Below are 17,865 nucleotides of genomic sequence, written 5' to 3' on the forward strand. Positions count from 1 at the left end.
TCTGCCATCTGGTAATCGCTGTCAACTGAAAAAAAAAGCACAATCTAAAAGTCGAGAGTTATGTTTTATTTAGCGGACAAAACTGAGGACTTATGCTCGGGACACAGCATCTCAGATACCTCTGAGAGACTGCTCCGAAGAGGCAAGGGGGAGAGCCAGGATATACAGAGGTTTTTGCAATAAAGACCAGGTATTCGGAACATTAAAGATTACCATTAATTAAAGAAAACCAGGTGTCTCGAGTTAAGGAATTCTGCACTTTTCTAAGTATGGGGAGATGCAAGTCTGGGCTCACTGAAATCATTCCTGTGATATGCACCTCAGCTATCTGGGGGCAGTATCCTGTACTTCTCATCCTGAGTCTCCTCAGGGTGCACTGTTAGGGTGGCTGTAATGTGATGGCTTGATGGCTGCAACATCCTTTGTTTACTGATATGGCAGGCAATATTCTTCATTCACATAGCTAGTATTCATTGAATGTCTATTATCTGCCTGGTACTGTGTGAGGTGCTTTACAAGTTACCTAATTCAATACTCCAACCTTCATAAGTTTTATTTCCTACATTTTACTAATGAGTAAACTGAGGCTCTGAGAGGGTTAAACACCTTGCCTGTTTATAGCAGTTAGTGGGTTTGAACTCTTATCTGACTCAAGCCTGTTTTCTCTACTCGGCTACTCATGAATGTTGCAGTAAAGCTAATTTAATAGTGTAAGAAAGGAGGAAGGGTAGCTGACAAACAGAAATGTTACAAAAATAGACTGATTTAAAATAATTCCTTTATGTATTTACTGTGGCATATCTAAGTGGCCAAAGGACATCTAAGTAATTCTCTTTGAAAGCATCAAAACTAGGCACTGAACGAGTTTAACCTGTAGAGTCTACCAATAATTTAAAAGACTTTAACACTATTTTATTTAATATGAAAAGAAACTATACTTCAGATCAGAGAAAATAACAATGAACTCAGGGCTTCACCTCAATAAAAAACCATCTCACTTCCTACCTGCCTTCTGGTCCATCCTGACATCAGGTCTACTTTTCTCACTACCTCCCGTCACCACCATGAACAGAAAGATGAGACTTGGGCATTAATTCTAATTTTCAGAATATACATTTTACTCAGGAGACCCAATTAAAAAACAAACAAAAAGACCCCTCTCAGGCTATCAGAATTACCTAGTTTATATCAAGTAGGCTTCAAATATGCCAAGTACTTATGTCAAGGAAATACCATTAATTTTTGTTGTGTGTGTAGTTTATCTCTGTATTTATCTTAAAACAAGATTTTAATATATAATCTGAAGTGCTAAATAATCTGGTTTAGAGGCTACTTTAGTCTGAAAACAGCTGGAAATGGATGTACACCTTTAAAAGAGAGCCACTGGAGGTGAGTATGCAGAAGTCATCCTATTATAATAAAGTGATCGATACTGTCTGTAAAAAAAGCACAAAAAAGGATTAGATGTGGGTCTACATTTATTTTTAAAGATTTCTTTCTTTCAAAATGAAAATGAGTCACAATGGCTGCTTTGCTAGATACAGTTAATTTTATACTGCTCTTGTTTTATTGACTAGTTCTTAATCCTGAGGTTTATACCTGGGATAAACAGGTTTTAGGCATTTGTGAATGACACAGTCGACAACTGAGCTGCAAACAAAATGAGGTCATGGGGCACAAGGCTGTAATTCTTTTCATGTTAATGACAGTAATGTAAGTCTGATACATGAGCAGTGTGCATTCAGAACACTCATACCTGATAGCAGAGAAAAGAGAACAGAGGCTCCAGATTAAGGGTGGAAAACTGAGAAGTCATAACTACCCCAAAGATGTGAAGGAAACCACAAAAGACATGGGCCGGATTCTGCTGTAAAAAGGAAACGTATCACTCCCTTGGGGTTGATACACCAACAACCTCAGCCCACTGTCATCTTGCCTCTTTCAGAGCTTTAACTATTTAATTTTATGGAAAAGCAGACATCCCCAAAAAAGAGTGCTATTCACCAAAAGAAAGAGGTCTTATCAGCATGGAACTTAATAAGGGAAAAGTATTTGTGCCTTGCACAATTTTTGAAAGCTGTTATTGCTATTCAATTTTTGGTATTTACTATAGTGCTGGGTGCAAAGTCAACAAAAGAAAAGCTTATTGAATAAATGAATTACAGGATGAATGAAACGATACAGTAATTTCTTGAGAGCTCAAATTCCATTATAGTGACCCTTCTCGGCAGCCGTGAAAGGGTTTGGGCTACAGAAGAGTTCAGCGCATGCCACCAATGTGCTTGATCTGCTATAAAGTATATCAATTTTCAAGAATGTAACGCTTACATGAGGTAAAACTTGGAGGTCACCACCCCCAAACTAGCATATGCCAGCCTGCTCTAACGTAAATATCAAAAACTTTAACTGCTCAGTGTTAAATTAATCAGAGTTTCCTTTTAGGTCCCTCAAAAGAAAGAAATGTGTGTGAGGAATATCTGAAACACTTTTAGATGAATGAAATGATACAAATCACAATCAGTACAAACTAAAAATTGAACAACAGTGGAATAACAAAATATGAATTTGACTGTTTTGGTACAGAGTGGTCCAAATGGTTTGCTCACATTTGTTAAAATCCGAACTGAAACAATGACATGTATAAAAGAATAGATAAAGTGGTTCCTGCACAATAGTCTGGTGTATCGTAAACTTCCAATCCCTGCTTTCTACTGATCAGGCCGCGTGGCCTCAGGAGGGCAGTCAGGGTGACTTGAAACTGTCTTCACTGGAGACTCCCTCCACTTGACATGCTCATTTCACATCCCAGCACAAGTGGTCACTCTGAGACTTTATGACTTGCTTTCTTCTTCTTCCTCTGGTATTGTTTCCCAGATTGGCTTCTTGATGTGTTCTGGTAACTGTTCTAATTTTGTCTAAAGAGAGAAAAACAAAATTATAATATAATGTGGACTCAACTCTTCAGCCACAAATTGAATTTATTCATTCTGTTCCCTCAAGTCCTCTTGACTTTTTTCTTTTACCCTCCCATCTTGTTGTAGGGCTTTGAAACAGAGAAGAAAACTCGATGGTAGATAAACACTCTCACATACATAATCTATTTGCTCCTCAGTGATCTCCAGGGACCACCAATCAACGTGGAACCCATGTCTAGACAACTGCTAAGAGGGAGGGAGGCATCAGAGGTGGCTCCAGGAGCACATGGGCTGCGGGGGCAGCATTCTGTTGAGCTGCGCCCTGCACGGCGGGTGTAGACCCCAACCACTGTGGCAACTCTGCCTCCAGGTCCTCCCCTCCACCCAGTGGGCTGGAATCAGGCGGCGATGTATCAACACAACAATACACATCTCCCTCCAACAGAGGCAGAAATTCAAGTCGTACCTTTGTAACTTCCATCGCAACTCCTTCAGGTAAGTTTCGCTGAATATATTCCAAGTAGACATCTGCTGTACTCCCAGTGAGATGTTCTAACTAAAATTTCAAACGTGAAATTGATTCATGCTATGCTGGTTAAAGCAGAAATTTTGAGGGGTTTTGTTTTTCTTTTCTGGTAAAGGCAGTAGAGTCTTTTCGTCATCTGTAAAATCTTACAGAATCCCAATTTAAAAGGAAAAAAGTGCAGATCCTCTGGTTGAACTGAATGAGGGGAGCACAGCCGCAATGTCCCCTTTCCTCCTAAATGCCTTAAAGCCAGGACTCCATGGAACCCAGCTGGCAAGCATGGTATCAAAACAGTTTAAGAGTTTCACAAAACAACTCAAAACAAAAGGAGACAAAAGACTAAATTATAAAATAGAGTTAGTATAAGATTTTATGTGCTCCATGGCAAGGTGGATAAAATTTTGGATTTTTCTTTTTCATTCAAGGGTAGGACTATGTCTTGATATTTGTACTCTCATGCCTAGTACAGAGCTTCTCATATAAAACATGCACAAGCACTTGTTTTAGTAACATTTACCAATCATTTACCATGAGATGAAATATTCTAAGTGCTTTAGATAAATATCTCATTTAATCTTCACACTAACTGTATGAAATTGGTACTGTTATTATTTCCAACTTAAAGATGAAGGACTTGAGGCACAGGTCACACAGCTAGTAAATGCCAGTATTTGGACCTGGCTGTCCAACTCCAAAGCCCATGCTTTCTCTTAACCACAAGACTGTGCTGACCTGGGAGGCTGCACAAATGAATGATAACTGACGAATGAAAAACCTTAATGCTGCCCATCATGGACATAGAGAATTCAGTGAGCATGTGAGAAGAATTATTAGAGCTGTGTGAAAACGTGGCTAGAATTTTTGAAATATAAGCAAAATTATTCCAATGATAGCTTACTGTATAAAAATTAGTCAACATAATGTGCACTACTGAGTTAAAGTATGAACTACTCTGAAGGATGGCTTTACTTAAGTTTGATTTTCCTATCATGCTGCTTCTATAAACACAAAAAAACACTTACCTTCTCTACTACTACCCAGCATAGGCTGACAGAAAGGAAGTCTACTGGGCAAGGTTAAAGGAAAGTTATGATGTGCTAGTGTGAAATTTGGGTCATTTCAAAAAAATGCCTGAATGTCTGCAATAAACTCACCTCTAAACATCTGTAAAGTGTTCTCATTTCATACTGAACCCTGTGCTTCTTGAAAATATGCACTGATTTGAGAAGAGTAAATCGCTCTATTTTCCTTGGAGGTTCATGTCTGGAAAATTAATGGGCGAAGCAACATACTTAAGCTAAGTGATGTTAGAACCTGAGTCACTGATATCAAAACATGATTCCACAATTTTGCAGGTCACGCTCACGCCCAATTATAGGCGTTAACTACCATTTTACAGACTTCCATTTGTCAAGATCGTCATCTCTAACAACTGCTGTCATGAAGCTCCGGCTAAAATAAACCTGCAGACAGCAACAGGAACATTTGCCATCGACCCAAAAACAAGCCTTGGCATGCAAGTGCACACACACATGCCTCCGGCTTTCACACCCTTGAGGTCTCGCACTGACTAAACACATGAACTGTGAGGCGCAGCACCGTGGGCTGGACGTGGTTGTAATGTCTGCCGTGTTATTACAGATATAGTGAAAAGCACAAAACCATGGTCTGTTACGGGAAATGTGAGTTTCCTTCAGTTTTGCTAGAAGGCAAGACTGGCAAAGCTCCATATGGGCCTCGTTCAACATCAGAAAGAGCAGGTGACAAAACACAGGAGGTGGTTATACTTGACCCTGCAGTGACTTCAAGGCCATACGAAGCTTGCCTTGCTCATGCATAAAAGTATTGGGTGAATGGTGCTTCTTAAGGCAGTTTTGAAACAGTGAATATAATAGCAAAGATACCAAATCCAAGAGGCCTGAAAGAATTGCTTGTTCACCTAATCCACCTCCCTGCCCCATGGAGATCCCAGACACGAGGGCTTCTTGGGCCTCCTAAGTCCATGCAATTTCTAGAGAAAGGATTCCTTCATTTTCCTTGTTCACTCATTCTAGTATTTAAAAATTCTGGCAGACAGGAAGGGATGATCTTGCTTAGAATAATAATAACAAACCTAATCTCTCCCCATCATGGGTTTTTATCCCATTTTAAGAGCTCAGACCTAGCTGGGACTGGCACCATTTTCCTGACTGACTGTGTAATAGCAGCTAACAGGTCAGATTAAGAAAGATCATACTTACACTTTAACAGAGATACCAAGTTCTTTAGCAGCAAGTGCCGCAAAATATTCATAACTGTCCAATACAGCCTTATCGTGGCCTTTTACTAAAACTGATAGGCGCTTATATAACGTGTCTGGTTCATCAGAAACGGTTATCTGCAATTTTAAAATCAAAAAGAAAAGCTTCACTCATGGTTCCTCTAATATTTACAACTGGAAAATTTAACGTATTACCCTCACCTGCACAACTTCAGAGTCTACCAATAAGTGGGGAGAAAAATGCTGAGTCACATCTTAACACAGCTTAAATATCTAGATACAACCACATTCGGGCTCCACGATGACCCTTAAGAATCAGTTAAAATACAGTTTGAATCAAAAGGATTTTCAAGCAACCTACAAAATCACCAACAGAACCTTGAGCTTAATAGTTATTAAACCCCAAATATACAACAGGAAAGGATTTGGGGTTCTGTTAATAAAAGTAGCCTGGTCAGAAGACCGGGATTGAGAATTAAACTCTGCCACTTAAAGATGAATAACAATGGGCAAGTAATAGAATCTCACTGAACTTTAGTTTTCTCACATATCAATAGGACAATACTTGCGCTACAGCTCATGGCACTTCTGTCAGGAACTAATGAGAGAGCATGGATTTAAGTGCTTATAAGTTATAAAACATTGTTAAACAAAGGCGAGCTACTTCTATTCATATTCTTTTTATTAGGTTTGTCCATGTTTATTTTGCCTGCCCTAATAGAAAAATTGCTCATTTCTAACTAAAATGTCATGACACTGACTGTACAAATAACTTCCACCTCTTCCACCCTAATACTTAAAGATCTTAGAAATGATGGGGCTGACATTTCTGACTTTCTTCCAAGAGGTGAATTACCTTTACTTCATTCATCCATCAAACCAGTAATTTATATTACTAATCCAATGTTTCAGAGTTAAATTACTTTGCCCTTGAAAGGAGATCTACTTACTAACCAGGAAGCTAGATATTCACTCTCAATTACCCCAGATAGGGTTGTTGGAAGAAGAGAATACACTGATATCCTATCTCTTAAGTTGAGGGACAAGAGAAGGGGAATATAGCCCTAAAATGTATAATGACTGGTCTCTACAGGGTTTTAAAGATAATTCTGAATCTGTTACAAATATTAAAAATCAAAAGATTTTGCACAAATATTTGAATTTCATTTAGTTTGGAAAATTCAGACAATCTGATATCACTAGGTCTGATTTCCCACATGGCAACAACTGGCTACAGTAAGTAGCAGCTGTCTTGCTTATAAAGGGTACAGCCTGCCACTGTGCCCACCCTGTTACCGTTCCTTACAGGCCTGGCCTACACAGGCATCTGAGCTGGAGACCTGGGGTTCATATATGCTATGAAGTGAAAACACTGAACCAGCAGGCCATTAGGTATAACACAATTCCATTTTGGCGCTCATGGTGTGCACAGATGATTATATACAGACAAAGGTCTAGAAGGATACGTACCAAACTGTTAAAGGGGATTATTTTTGAGGGGTGGGGCTGGAAGCATTTGGAATTTAAAAAACTACAAATTATAGTTTGTAGTTTTAGGATTTAAAAAAACTACAAATAATACAAAAACTGGGTTGATGAAATCATGGCTTTCACTTAAAGGAAACAAGGTTACACAGCTGCTCCCGGATTTTCTCTACTTGTGATAATGCTCTCTCTCACAATAAAGCACTGTTCACTGTTCAGTAAAGACTTGAAGCCTACAACAACAAAATTCCATAATATAATACCAAGTATTCAGCATCATCAATTATGACAACGCTATACACTATGCTGAGCTAAAAGCAAAAGACTACTCATTCCCACAGCTATTTGGGGTAAACACTTTATTCGATTAGCTCTTACCTTAATAGACTGAAAGCGACCATGAACACTCAGGGATATCAGTGAATACTTTCTCAGGTGCACTGTGCACCTGCCAGTATTCCAGAACAAATTTTTTTATTCATAAAGTGTTTGGGAAACAGCCCCAAATGAAATAATGAGGAAAATTTATTGCTAATGTAGCTTCTTATGTCAAGAAATAGGGAGTGCATACCGTAGGCTTGGTCAAATCCTTGGGAACATCAACGTGTAGGTTTGAAAACTGTACCCACTTCATATTGGTGCTGCTATGTGCGGAAACAAAGAGAAACCTAAGTAAAACGGCACAAGTGCCCATTTTCTTATTCAATTTAGCACATCCAATTATATACTTACAGAAGAAGGCCACCATTTTTGGCTGTACTGCTCCTAGAACTGCATACAGAAAAATTCCTCGAACCCTTAAAAAGAGGGGGATGTGTGTTAGAATTAAAATCAATTCCCAAACCATTCATAGTTTCCATTAAAACCCAAAAGATGCAGGATGCTTCAAATAACAGGCTATCTCATTATTTTAGATGAAGATATTGGGGTAACTAAATTGCCAAGTTAGATTTCATTTAAAAAAAAGAGGACAGTGGTAGAGTTGATAATCAAAAAGGACTCTCAAAATACTAGAGACTATATTTTTTAAAGCTCAGGAGCAAGAACTTTTTTTTAAAATTAATTAATTTATTTTTGGCTGTGTTGGGTCTTTGTTGCTGCACAGTGGCTTTCTCTAGTTGTGGCGAGCGAGGGCTACTCTTCGTTGCAGTGCAGGGCTTCTCACTGTGGTGGCTCCTCTTGCTGTGGAGCACGGGCTCTAGGCACACGGGCTCAGAAGTTGTGGCTCGTGGGCTCTAGAGCGCAGGCTCAGTAGTTGTGGCGCACGGGCTTAGTTGCTCTGCGGCATGTGGGATCTTCCCAGACCAGGGCTCTAACTCGTGTCCCCTGTACTGGCAGGCAGATTCTTAACCACTGCACCACCAAGGAAGCCCAGGAACAAGAACTTTTTTAAAAAACAATTCTCACATTAACAGCTATGAATTAAATATGCAGACATCAAGGAAGAAAACATGTGACTTCATTTTCCCATTTTTTTTTTACAGATTAAATATATTTCAACATAATACTTCTTTTACTTAAATACTTTCGAGCATTAAAAAAAAGCGTCTTTATAATTTAATTTATGGAGCTGGAATAAGAATTCTAAAGTACCCTTCTTTGAAGCTTTCATACACCTTTTCCAGCATATTTATTTCTTGGCTTGGCTGAGACAACTAGCTTATAAGCGTCTAATTTTATTATTATTATTATTATTTTTTTTTTTTTTGGCGGTACGCGGGCTTCTCACTGTTGTGGCCTCTCCCGTTGCGGAGCACAGGCTCCGGACACGCAGGCTCAGCGGCCATGGCTCACGGGCCTAGCCGCTCCGCGGCATGTGGGATCTTCCCGGACCGGGGCACGAACCCGTGTCCCTTGCATCGGCAGGCGGACTCTCAACCACTGTGCCACCAGGGAAGCCCTAAACGTCTAATTTTATAAGTAAGTTGAAATACACGTTGGAATTTACGCTCATCTTATATACCACTACTGTGCCTCACACTGCAACAATACAGCGTTTCCAAATCCTTACTGTCAGCTCCCCCTGGTGGAACAAAATTTCTAGTTGTAGGAAACCTATGGTACTGTATGTAATACACATTTGCCACCCGTTTTTTTCTTAAGCTTTCCCAAGATTTAAAAGTGTAACCTGAGAGCTCAATAGGATCCTGAAAAATACTTTAAAGATGAGAATAACAGTTTAGTACAAATGAAACTTAATTAGAACAACAGAGGGTCACCTATGTTTAAAAAAAACCAAACTATTCTTAGCTAATTATCCTTCTTCCACTCTTCACCCAAGATGGAAGCAAATCAAAACTTTCACAGTCTCTCTTGGATCAAGGGAGAAACGCAAAAAGAAGGAAATCAAGCACAATACAAGGTAGTAAGAGGTACGTGCCATTTGCCACACATAATCACAGAGAAAATTCCCTCCCCGCATTTATACCCCTAAGCCCACAATCCAGTTGTGTAGAAGGCCCACAGGTCTAAGGAATATGACACTTCCCAGGCATCTTCTCCCAGTATAAACCCCCTGCTTTTAAAAAGCTGGAGCCTAAAGTGCTATTACACCCACAAACTAACCTTAAGAAGTTCTTAAGCTTTCCTTCCTTTTTTTCCTTTCTTTCTTTTTTTTTGAGGGGGTGGAGCCTGTTCTGGGTAAGTGCGTCTTAAAATAGTTCAAAATTTCAACCTCTAACAGTGCCTGATTTAATAACGGTGGTTCTCAAAGTGTGGTCTAAGGACTTCTGAGGGGCTCCTGAGACACATTCAGAAGGGGCCCGGGAGACTAAACTTATTTTCATAGTAACAGTAAGATGTAATTTGCAACTTTCCCACTCTATTCTCTCACCAGTGCACAGTGAAGTTTTCCAGAGGCTGCAGGACGTGTGATATAGCAACAGACCGCAGAAGCAGCTATGAGAGCCAAGCTGTCTTCTGTTAAGCCAGACATTAAAGAGATTTGCAAAAACGTAAAACACTGCTACACTTCTCTCTCAATTTGTTTGGGAAAATATGGTTGTTTCCCATAAAAACGTTAATTATGTTAACATGCAATGAGTTTATTTTTAAGTGAACAAGCACTTTTAAGATTCTCGGATGTATTTTCTAATAAGCTAAAAATCGATAGCTAAAACCCACAAAAACCAAAGCTCTTCGGAGTCCTCAACCATTTTTAGAGTGTAAAGAAAGGGGTGCTGAGGCCAAATAACTTAAGAACCGCCGCTCAAATTTTTGCTTTTTCTCCAAAGAACCGAGCAGAGGATATCTAACCCACTCCTCTGACTTCAGCGATTCTCGTCTAAATCTCAGAAACCCGGGTATCCGGAAAGTATCTCAATCTGGTTCCGTGGGAAGCGTCTAAGATCTCGTGCCACCTAATTTTCGCGAGGTTAACCTTCTTGACTTCTCTGAGCCTCAGTTTATTTCGCAAACGTGAAAGGCGGGGTCTGGAACATACGCTGTTCAATATCCTTTCCAGCCCTGACAGTCTACGATTTTTCTAGCTCCTGTCTTTGCCCTGACTCATTAACTTATGTTTTATCCTATGAGATAATTCGAGATAAAATCAGCCCTTTTCTCGCCACCTTCCTGCAAATAACGGGCCGTGCGGAATAAATATCGCGGAAAGCTCCAGATGTTAAGAATGACAGGCGGCAGCTAGACGTAATGGTAACTGTCCTTGTTGGGCCGCCTAGTCCCCCCAGCGCACCCCATACCTGCCAGAGACGCCACATACCTGCCACGGACGCCGTCCCAGAAGTCCAAACGCCGCTCGCGCTGCCATCTTGCCGTTTCCGCTTCCCCGGATCGCTTCCGGGGTCACAGAGTAGTCCTCTGACCATAGAGTTCTGCAAAAGGAGAGAGTGTATCCCTGTGTTCCGGCACCGGAACAACCATAGAGATGCGATTCCACGCTCTCCGAGGGTGGGATTGTGAATGTAGCTGGCTTCCTTCCGGTCGCAAGCTGACCTGTACGCCGTCCTGTAATAGTTTCAGCTCGTATCTAGTTACAGAGTTCTGTCAGCGCTTTCCTTTTCAAATCGTGTTTGTCCTTTGCGGTTCCTGTTTTGTTGGATGCAAACACAACAAACACATACTTGGAAAAAACATGAGTAATATATTGACACTGGTTATCTCTGAGTAGTGGATGAATGGTTGATTTTTTCCCCTATTATAACGGAGCAAAGGGCTTGTGTGCCTGTGGCTCGCAGAAAGCCAAACTGACAGCGGGAGTTCGTAGCCGAGTAGGATTTATTACAGGGCGCCAAGCAAGGGAGTAGGAGACAAGCCTCAGATCCACTCCAACTTGGTATTTGAGTTAGGGGGTTTTTGTTTTTTAAAGGAGAAGATCAAAGAGACTGGGATTAATCACCTTGTGACATTTCTGAATTGTAGTTTTGGGAGTCACAGTGTCTCTGGTTTACGATTCCCTGGCCAGGTGGTCCGTGACTCGGGATCTGTTACCTCATCTTGCACTGGAGAAACAACCTGAGTTTGTACTTTAATGGTGCTAGCTATAACAACAATAGCCTTGGCAGGCTGCCCAGTGGCCTTTTCAGAATCAGGCTCCCTCTGTCAATTGTGACATTCAGAGTTGTCTGGTCTCTCTTAGGCAGTGGAGTTTTCCTATAGCTCTCCAACTCTGTTGCTGCTTTTGAAGCATCAGTCTCTCCTCTGGGATGGCTCCTCAGCTTGCCCCTGCCCCCTTTAGCAGCCTTATCTGGGTGAGGGTTCTGCAGCTGCCAGTGATGGTGACCTTACAGCTTGCAAACAACTTTTCCCTATGTCACCTAATCTGATCCTCACAAGGAGACGTGCATCTTGTCCTAATTTAATAGGTGAGGAAACTGAGGCTCAGAGATGAAATGACTCATTCAAAGTCATATGGGTGAGTTAGTTATAGCTAAACCAACAACCATCTTCAAAATCCTAGTTCAGTGCCTTTTCCACCCTGCAGCACCCCTGGTGCTGACTTTGTAATAAGGTCCAGTTCTACTAAGTAGAACTCTTAGTAGTCTCTTTTGGATGTGAGGCATAGAGGTCCCCATTTCCCCACACTCCTGCAAGAAAAGGAGTTTATTTTTTATTTTTAAAGACATGTATGGCCTGAACTGCTCCTGCAATTGGAAAAGTGGGCTCAAAGCAGCCTTAGGGACTGGATGCCCTCTCCACCCCTAAGGCCAAACATGGTCTCTTTACTGATGGGCTTTCTCTGCTTAGAAATAGTTGGTGCTCCCTCAGAATTCTGCTTGCTGCCTTTGGCTCACCAAGTTTCTCCATTCATACTCTCAAATGTGGGAATTGGATTTGGTCCCCTCGTTTTCCGGGGCTAAATCATGTCATGTGTCATCAAATGGACTATGGGCCTAATAGCTTGGGGTCAGGTGCTGGCCCTGGTCCAATTAGCTGGGGGTAAGGTGGGAGTCATTGTGAGGAGCAAACTCGGGTTTTGCCAACAGTGGGGCTGTGGACAGAGCCCTTTGGTATGGTGTGTGGGTATGGACAGTGTGGAGGTTTTTATTGACATGTAAAAGTTCTTAGTTTATTAGTGTGGACAGTGTTCTAAAGCTTGGCCAGTCCATTATGGGTCTTTTCCCTACGACCTAAGCCTTCAAACCTCTGAACTAGTGTAAATGAGCAGGAGATCAAGTTGATGCAAGTCCACCTTGCTTTATATCCAGGAAAAATAAAAGTGTGTGCATCAAACATTTCTAAGTTATATCATACTTTGATTGCACTGGTTGTTCTGTTTTAAAAGACAGATCTTCTCACTTGATTGTGATGGTTTCATGGTTATACACTTATCTCCAAACTCATCAAGTTGTATACAATAAATATGTATAGCTTTTTATGTGTCAATCATACCTTAATAAAGTGGTTGGGGAAAAAAAAAAAGAAATAGCAAGACTGCCAAAATAAAATTACATAAGCAGAGGAAGTAAGGAAGTAATGAACCCAAAGAGCCCAAAGAGAGATCCATGTTGTGTGTTAAGCATATGTGTGCTGGAATGCAAATCAAGCATATATGGCTGCTTGGAAGCATGTATGGCTGCTTTGTCTTTACGACTCAAATAGAAACATTAAACACTTCCCTTGGTGGGGTGTGTGGGAGGAGGACAGCTCTTTTCAAAAGATTCTCTCTCATATAAAGAAATAATCAGCCCTTTGGCTCTTTTATACAGGGATATCTGAGACCCAAAGATCACTATGGTTCACTTAGGAATATATTATTCAATTTCTTAACATGCCTTCCTAATTATGTTTTGTTTATACCAACATTATAATTCAGACTCAGTCCACAGCTGGCTGGCTGTGGCTGAGGAAGGTAGACTGGGAGTCTGTGGAATTCAGAATTGACTTTAGGTAAAGTCAAAAGAGGTTTTATTTACACACACACACACACACACACACACACGGATAAGCATACCTGGAAGATTAGAGAGATAATTAACAAATAATTGCTGAGCACCTGTTGTAAATTGCTGTGAATATGTGGGTGATGGTGAGATGGTTCAGTAATAAAGCATGACCTTTGCTCTTCCCAGTGATGGAACTGGATCTGTTCCCAGGCCCCTATATGTTTTTTCTAAGTATTAAATTCCTTGGCAGGCAGGCAGGAATGATGTCACAGTCATCTTTAGCTACTCAACTGCCCCGTGTATAATACAGCGTGGAATAGTGCCTGGTACGTGAGTAATGAATGAGACTAAAACAGCAGGAAAAAGCCTTCAGATTGGACACCTGAGCCCCTGGAAGAAGAATTTAAATTTCCAACGCTGGCTAAATGCAGTGTTTGTAAAGGAAGAGCTATTTTCTTTGGCACATGACTAACACTGCCCAAATTAAAAGTATAAAACCCCAAAAGAACGAAGAAGATCAAGGTCTTGAACAGGTATGCCCTACTTAAATCAAATTCTGTATGAAATCCAGAATTTCAGATTTCTCCTGAACTTTGCTGTTGACCATTAAAAAGTAAACACACTTTGTAGAATTTGGAAATCCAGATTAGCAATGCCTATAAACCAGGGTGGACTGGATTTTGTTGCTGGTTCCCTGTGAGATAACCCGTGTGTAATACTGAGCTCCCCCAAACTGCACTGTGAGTAGTACAGGTTAGAGGCCATCAACCCTTCAAGGGGCTCATCCACAGCTTGAGAAGCAGAAATATTCATCTTGGCCTCCAGGGTAGGGGTGGGGGCATTATATGAGCATTAAATCTGATCAGCATGGGCTTCCCTGGTGGTGCACTGGTTAAGAATCTGCCTGCCAGTTCAGGGGACACAGGTTCGAGCCCTGGACTGGGAAGATCCCACATGCCACTGAACAACTAAGTCTGTGTGCCACAACTACTGAGCCTGCGCTCTAGAGCCCGTGCACCACAACTACTGAAGCCCGCGCACCTAGAGCCTGTGCTCTGCAGCAAGAGAAGCCGCCGCAATGAGAAGCCCGTGCAACGCAACGAAGAGTAGCCCCCTCCTCGCCGCAACTAGAGAAAGCCCGCGTACAGCAATGAAGACCCAATGCAGCCAAAAATAAACAAATAAAATAAATAAATTTATATATATATATAAAAAATCTAATCAGCAGCCCTCTAAACCGGTCTCCAGAAGCAAACTAACAGTAAATTAGCATTGAGAAGTCATTTCAGCAGCTAGAAAGAAGGAATGTTTAAGCCAAGTGAAACTCAAAACGATAACATTTTATTTTCAGAGCAGCTGATGCAATATTGAATCAGGTTTTCACAAATTAATATGACAGTGTCTACTTGGTTACATCTCTGTTTGATGAATGCCTATCTGTAAGAACTGTAATAAATTTCTGAGGAGGCTAATGACCGGAACCTTTTAAGTAAAATTCTCCTGGCTTGCTTTCTGAAAAAAAAGTATTGCAGCAATTAAAATAAAATGCTCATCGCTCAGGGGGAAAACCAACCTAGAATGCCCCAGTTGTTTTTGTTTTTAAGGAATGCACCTTTTGAGGACAAGTCTATAAAACATCTTTATTTATTTGTTACATATGATGTTTAAATATAACTTTGCTTTCAAGCTTCAAACTTTTTTTTTTAACCCCTGGGAAAATAAGACTTTTGGTTCACCTTAACAAAAACTGACCTAGGAAGAAACACTTTTAGCAAAATGTATTATAAAATTCACTAGAAAATACTGTCCTCTTTTTGCCAAAATGTTACATAAAATCCTTATTAAAAATACACACGTTACAAAAGAAAAAAGTATGAATATGCTATACATAGTGCTTTTGATATGGACCAAGGGACCTGCATTCTGGGGAAAATACAGTGAAGCACATTAGATATTATGATGTCAACTTAAAATAGTGCAAACCAGAATAAATTACATCCTAAAATGGGAAGGCATGCAAGTCATTTCCTATGAATAGAACACAATGAGGCCAGAACAGGAAGCAATCACAACCACTGTTTTAAAAGGTTTTCCTTTTTATTACATTAATTTTTTTCAAAAATACTTTTCTTTACAATAGAACTCCTAGAAAATATTTACAACCTTCCTCTAATAAAATAGAACAGCAGTTAAATATATTTGAAAATAAGATGGGTTTTTCCATAAAATATATCTTTTAACTTTTTATATACAAGCTTTCTCAAAGAGGTCTAAATTCACTAATGAAAAACTATCTGAGAGTAAACAGTAACTGTGTTGAAGACAAACCATTGGGAAGAAAAGTTCTTTAGGGTGGGGAGAGATGGGGGTTTGAGGAGCTAAAACACAACACATACATGCAGGCAGAATCACTTCAGGAAAAAAATAAGTGCAATATTTTACTATGAAGTCAATTCTTTAAGTTGATATTGTGAAGAAAATTACTAATTCAGGAAAGTGAACTGTCCCATCAAGGAGGAGTTCTTTGGTTATTTCAAGTCAAAAATGCAAATGCTATACTGCATGGAAAATCAAAATTAAATTGTGCATTATATTTTTGCCTTGGCAACTCAGTTTATTTTAATGTTTTCAACTGGAACAGCCGGGCAAGTCTCCAAACAGAACGAGTACATTTGCTTTATAAACATTTTTCCGGGTGTTTGCTCCTTTGCTAGATAAGGTTTCATAGACCCAATAGCAGAACCATTCCAGAATCCCTCTCAGACCCACAAGTGGAGGGAAGTAGTCACTGGGACAGACGGGATCAGCCGATATTACAGTTGGAATGGTTCTGGAATAGTTCTGCCACAAAGCTGATGCCCTCTCCAGGCAGTTCTGAACTCAGAACATAGAATAATTTGTCAGAAATGGCAGCAAATGAAACACTTTTTTTTCCCCTCAAAAAAGATAAAGGAAATCTTCAAGACCTCTTTTTCTGAAAACCGAATGGTGGCAATGAAAAGAACCTTTGTATTGATCTTCTGTCCATGGCTTCCTGAGATTCAGAGGACACTGCCTGCGTGGGGCTGCTGTGGGTCTTCAGTGTGTGCTAGAAGCTTTTGCTGAGACAACTTAAAGATGCTCCAGTCCTATCCTCATGCTTCCGCTGACATCTTCTTTAACATCAAACTATTACTGTGCCAGCAAAGTGCCCTGGTAGGATTGCCACACCTGCAGGAGCTGGGGCATCAGAAGCGTCAGCTCTGTGCTGGGGCCGCATCCCAGCCTGAAGGCGCGCGCACTCATTTGCCGTGACGGAGGCCATGGAGGAGTCTGACTCAGCTCAAAAGCCTGAGCTCGATGCCATTTTTGAAGGATTACAGGTTTATTACCTTCAAGTACAAACAGCAACCCTGCCGGCAGGGACAGGAGGAGACAGAGCAGGGGTATGTAGCTTGGAGAATTCTAGAAGGGCTTTGGTAAATGACTTTAATGAATACATTCATTGTTTGAATGCAAACACTGTAGCTGAAGTGGTATCTGAAACCATTTTTGTTGGCCTTTAATGCTATTTCCCTTGTATTTGTCATCAGATTTGTTAGACAACCCTTTTCCTCAGAGTTTGCGTCAAGGTAAACTTTGGTCCAGCACAGGCAAATGACAGCAGAATCCTAGTGAATGAGGTTTCACAGTACTTCCACGTGGCACAGAGTAATTTCAGAACTCCACTGACCATTAACAGTGTGGCAAAAAAGAATCAGCTCTTCTGATCTAGTTTTTGGGCCTCTTGGCATTCCAGGGACTTTAATCTGTGCTCCTCCACCATCCTCCCTGAAAACAGGCCTGGCAACTTAATAGTTGGGGTTATTTTCCTCCAGACGGATTTCTAGTCGGCTCAGGCCAACTGGAAGAGAAGCATGTGAAATTTAGAAGATCTGAGTTCTTGGAAATCCAAGGGATCCTGCTAACCCATGAATTGGAGTCAACCGGTCTTCACGGAACTGGGAAGAGGACGCACTTGCTCCATGAATCACCTTCTTAGTAAATCACGGCCAGGGAGGAAAAGCCTGAAATGACACAGCACTCAGTTTTCAGAAACAGGCCGAGTGACAGGCAGGGCAGTGAGAAAAATGACTTTCACATTTGGTCAACTCTTCAAATGACGTGTGTGCTAGAAGAAAGCTGTGGAACACAGGGCGGCCTTTGCTCACTGGAAAGCTACTTCCTAGCATGGTCTCCCGGCAAAGACGCCAAGTTCACTGCAAACTGCGGAATGAGGTCAGCACAAAAATGACTCTTGGTGGGAAAGGATGGCCCAAGACCCCAGCACAAAGAAAGTAGCCTGCTTTACACACA

General features: G+C 40.8%; 1 protein-coding gene across 3 annotated transcripts; it reads right to left on the reverse strand.

Moving 5' to 3' along the window:
• Positions 1-45: 45 nt before the first annotated feature.
• MRPS10 (mitochondrial ribosomal protein S10) lies at positions 46-10,982 on the reverse strand. Of its 3 annotated transcripts, none has more exons than XM_082639760.1 (7): positions 10,908-10,982; positions 7,919-7,983; positions 7,758-7,827; positions 5,682-5,818; positions 4,596-4,704; positions 3,382-3,471; positions 46-2,915 (listed from the first exon to the last, which is right to left on the reverse strand). In XM_082639760.1, the coding sequence occupies exons 1-7, from the start codon at positions 10,953-10,955 to the stop codon at positions 2,832-2,834; spliced, it is 603 nt and encodes a 200-aa protein (XP_082495886.1). In that variant the 5' UTR covers positions 10,956-10,982; the 3' UTR covers positions 46-2,831. The 3 variants fall into 3 exon arrangements, with proteins under 3 accessions (XP_082495886.1, XP_082495885.1, XP_082495887.1); XM_082639759.1 differs by having other exon boundaries at positions 7,758-7,830; XM_082639761.1 differs by lacking the exon at positions 10,908-10,982 and adding an exon at positions 10,020-10,136 and having other exon boundaries at positions 7,758-7,830.
• Positions 10,983-17,865: the final 6,883 nt, after the last annotated feature.

This window comes from Mesoplodon mirus, assembly GCF_964341445.2.
Source record: "Mesoplodon mirus genome assembly, chromosome: 12".
NCBI classification, from domain to species: Eukaryota; Metazoa; Chordata; class Mammalia; order Artiodactyla; family Ziphiidae; genus Mesoplodon; species Mesoplodon mirus.